General features: G+C 50.6%; 1 protein-coding gene across 1 annotated transcript in view; it reads right to left on the minus strand.

The window, feature by feature from the left end:
* Positions 1-2,812: 2,812 nt before the first annotated feature.
* PLD1 (phospholipase D1, phosphatidylcholine-specific) overlaps positions 2,813-4,179 on the minus strand; it is a 43,404-nt gene continuing 42,037 nt past the window's right edge. The window contains exons 26-27 of the mRNA XM_010287365.1: positions 3,474-3,603; positions 2,813-3,037 (exon numbers count right to left, since the gene is read on the minus strand). Of these exons, the coding sequence (XP_010285667.1) occupies positions 2,813-3,037; positions 3,474-3,603 (355 nt within the window). The remainder of the gene's footprint in view (positions 3,038-3,473; positions 3,604-4,179) is intronic.

Raw genomic sequence — 4,179 nt, forward strand, 5'->3', positions numbered from 1 at the left:
GCGCCGCGCCGAGGCTGCCTCGCGCACCCCGCTCGCAGCTGAACGCGACTAAATTCCCGGTATTGGGAATTCGGCACCAACTCAGGGAAGGGATGTTCAGCGTGGCTCCTCCGTTCCCACCGCGAGAAACCGCCCGGACAGAGCGACAATGTGAGGCCTGCCTGCTATTTAAATAATGAAAGACCTTCTTAATTAGCACCTTTTCATACAGAATCAAGCAACGAAATCTTTCCTCCGTGGCTCTGCCGCGTCATTTGGGACCAGCAGCCGTCACAGGGTGGGATGAGTGTTACAGAACCTGGGTGTTTTTTCCCCAAAGCAGCCTGGCAGAGGAGGACTCCACGCCACCAGAGTTACGAAGCCCTCGTTGTTAGCTACCTGCCACCTTAAAAGGCAACATAAGGATAATTTAACGATTACAAGAGTCTTTGATAATATGAGGATGGGGACAATAAGAGCACTTCGAAGATGACAGGCGTCTTGCATTTCTTCAAGGTTCACGTGTACGGGTGGCGGGGTTGAATGCTTCCTTTTCAACTACGAGTACAGATTTGTGTGACTTACAATGATTCTCTGACAGGCTGTAATTGTTTAAAGTTAGCAGCTTTGTTCAAACTAAAACAGCTAAAAACATATCAAGAGATAAAAGCTCTGAACTAGCACTGACATGAAACAACAAGAAAACTTTGATCTTTCTTGATTGCAAATGGTTGGGGCACATATTGCTCTGGCTCCGCAGGGGATGACCCCAGGTCAAGATTTTTAAGGGGGAAAAAAAAAAAAGATAATCAAGGGAACATACTTATGTGCTTACAGCATGCCAGCTAAAAGCATTGACCCCCTGGATCAAAGTTCATCACAAAATGCTGCACATGCACTTCCAGCAGGCTAACGAGACCACAGATGCACCCACCAGGAAGGGGTGTAATCGGCAAGTGCATCTACAGAACACGAGTGTAAAACATTGGTAACTGTAGGAAGGGGCTGCTGCCCTCGGGGGATGCAGCAGGTACAGAATTACCTGGTGCCTATTTTCAGGTCTGAAGACACAGACGGCTAAAACGTGGGGCCAGCTATGTATTGGGGACAGCTAGGCAACCGGTGTGATTCTCTTCCAACTGAAATCAGGTGAGACTGTTGGAAGAGCCAAAAAAAGGAAAAAAAGAGACTTGCTTGTGAACTAAGTAAATACCAGTTCACCTGATCTTTTGGCTGAGAAGGTTTGGCACAGGGTTAAACCCAGCAAGTGAAGGGATCCCCCGGACGTGCTGGCAGCAGAGGAGCTCAGCCTCCCACTCCTCCAGCTCCGACTCTGCTTCGGCGTTTCTAACAGTCTGATCTCTTAGTGTTCGACACAGCACTGCTGCCCGCCGGGGAACACCTCGCTCGGGACTGCAGCTGCAGCTGGACGTGACATCGGGAAACGCAGCTCGTTGTGAGATGGAGGATGGCGTAAAGACCCAGGACAGCACCCACCACGTGAGGTCCAGGCCCGGGAGCGGTAGTGTTTTGTCCAGGGATGCTGAACTGAATTGCAGCTTCGCCGCACAGTGAGATGCAAAATAGCTTTGGAAACTGCCTTACAGAAATGGAAAACAGGACTGGGCACGCTGAGTTTCACCTGTGTTCGGAAGACATGTCCTGCATGACTGAGCTCAAGGTTGTTGCTGGTCTAATAACAAAGCGGACGGGAGACAAGGCTTTGGTAACAGCTCCCCTTCGCCCTTGCATTCACCCCATCTACAAAGGGACACGTTAGCCCAGTTCCAGCACGGCTTCAGCTCTAGCTTAACGGCCTTTCCCTTCCTTTAAAAAGGGAGGAAAGAGATGGAAAAAAAGGTCTATGTACTGCAACAGAAATGCACGAATGGAGGACCCAGAGCGCAGGGCTCCGTTCAGCCCATGCTGGCTTTCGAGTTCCCGTCCTGTCACAAGCAGTGCCTTGCTTTCCTTGAGCTCTGGAGATCTAAAGCTTAAGTTTAAACCTTGATCCTTTCCTGGATAAAGCCTTCATGCACAGTTTGAACAAACTGACGTGCTGCACTTTTGTAACGGCCAGGAAACCCCAGTGATTTCCAGCACCTCCGGCTCCACCAAGGCTGCCCTTTGCCAAGACCTGGGCAGAACCTTGCTGCACGAGGACTGCCGATTGCTCTAGCTGTGGCAGAAACAGGGTTTGTTTCCGCGCCCCCAGAGGGGAGAAGAGACCAAAATGCTGATTCTGATCCAAGATTGTTAGTCCGTTTCCATTTAAGAAGTGAAACACCTACGCCTGGCAAGCTGTAGGACAGCCCAAAACTGCCCCAAGCAGCGCTTCCGACAGCGCCAGAGCTGCGTGATGTGCTCTGACAGCGTAGAGGGGTGAGACGGGGGACTCCAGGGAGCCAAGGCACGGGTGTCCAAAAGCCTTGGAAACGCATGCAGCCCACGACTCTCGCGCAGCCACAGCACGATCACAGTACGTATGCAACCACAGTATACAGCTGGCAGCAGCAACAACATCGACTGGGATTTGTTTCCTGTCCTAGGAAGTGGCCTGCATCCTTTAGGTGCTCAGAACGTGTCTTAAGAAGTAACTCCTTCAGAGGTTAAACTTCTCATTTGCCATAATTTCCAAGTCTTTCTGCTCCTCTCCATTGCTAGTGTCAATTTGCTTCAAGTTCCTCCACCAAAACCCTTCAGAAAGGCACATCAGCTTGGTGGAGGTCTTTTTCACCTCCTTTAGCAATAAAAAGGTTTCCAAAATACTGTGTCGTTCATCAACTTGTCTTTAGAGAAGCAGACTTTAAAACATAAAGCAGTCTGCATCATCTTACGTCCAAACCTCCATGGGTACCATGGACTCCTTTGTTCCGACGGAGGGGAGCAAGTACTCTTCCTCCAGAAAACGAAAGGGGAATTGTACTAAAAACCCACGAATCTTTTTTAATTCTTCTGCTGCTTTTGCGGGATCATCATTCGCTAATTTAGGCTTGTTGATGAAATCACGCAGTTGGGTTAAATTATTCACCTGGTCACTGGGAAGGCATCGAAAAACCTGATCAAAACAGAAAGAAGAAGTGGCACATCAGTGCGGAGGAAGTACTGCAATGCAGAGTTCCCAAGAAAGACCAAAACATCTAATGCAAATTCCCTGGGATGGGAGTGACTCAATTAATGGACTGGAGAACGGAGAGGGAAGAGGTGTGTGCGTATCTGTGATACGGCTGGAACAGGCAGAGGGGAAGCTCCAGGGGTTTTTCTGATCACGGCAAAAGCTCATTAGAAACCGGAAGTACCAGTTGCTCCTACCCCAGTTACGCTATGGCCAGCTAGAAGGAGTAAGTACACCATGGCTGTTCACTGGTGCATCTCTCAAGGTCCAACCCCAGGAGCTGGACCCGCTGCCCTTGCCCTCCCCATGCTGCTTCTCCCATTGGCATCTGCTGCTGCCACATGGGAAGGAGGGAAGGGAAAGGCACCATGTTCCTCACCTTGTCAAAGATGGTGGCATTGCGAGCTGCCGTAGAAATCCAGACCTCTTTGAAGAATTTGTCACAGACAGGATCCTGGTGTTCTGGATTGAGATCGGAGCCGCCAAGGACAACCCTGAGAAGATGACAAAGGGATCGATGCTCATGGAGGCTGAAGCACCAGGTGCTCCCCGTCTTGAGAAATGCCAGGAGAGGAAAAATTTCCTTGGGACTTGCCAGACCCTGCATGCTCCCAGCAGCCTCCCGCTCCCATCCCCTGCAATAGTCTGTCAGCCGCAACACTGCTTGATTCTCTCCTTTTTTTCTGTGCAGTAACTGTCCAGATGGAAGGGCAGGGGAAGGTCTTAAAGAAAAAACCGGCCGTGTTGGGGGCCAGACGGCTGCTCCGAGTGAAGAAACTTTCATTAAAAAGAGACACCGCCACCCAAAATTGAGAGTGTGAAAACAGGATCTGGAAGCAAAATATCACTTCTTGTTTATGAGCTCTCCTAGCAAAATCCTGGAGCAAAACGAGTTGTAAGCCAAGCTGCTGAGCTGAGGAGAGGGGTGGCATGGGAAAGGCTAACGTCAACAAAACAGCAGCAAAACTCTGGGCTAAATCCAGGCCAGGAGACGCTAAACCTGAGCAGGTAGGAGCAGCCCCGTCGGTGTGGAAGGCTGCGGGCAGGCAGCCGGATCCCCGCCCGCTGCCCGCGCTCCGCCAGGC

Source organism: Phaethon lepturus, unplaced genomic scaffold (genome assembly GCF_000687285.1).
Source record: "Phaethon lepturus isolate BGI_N335 unplaced genomic scaffold, ASM68728v1 scaffold22625, whole genome shotgun sequence".
Lineage (NCBI taxonomy): Eukaryota > Metazoa > Chordata > Aves > Phaethontiformes > Phaethontidae > Phaethon > Phaethon lepturus.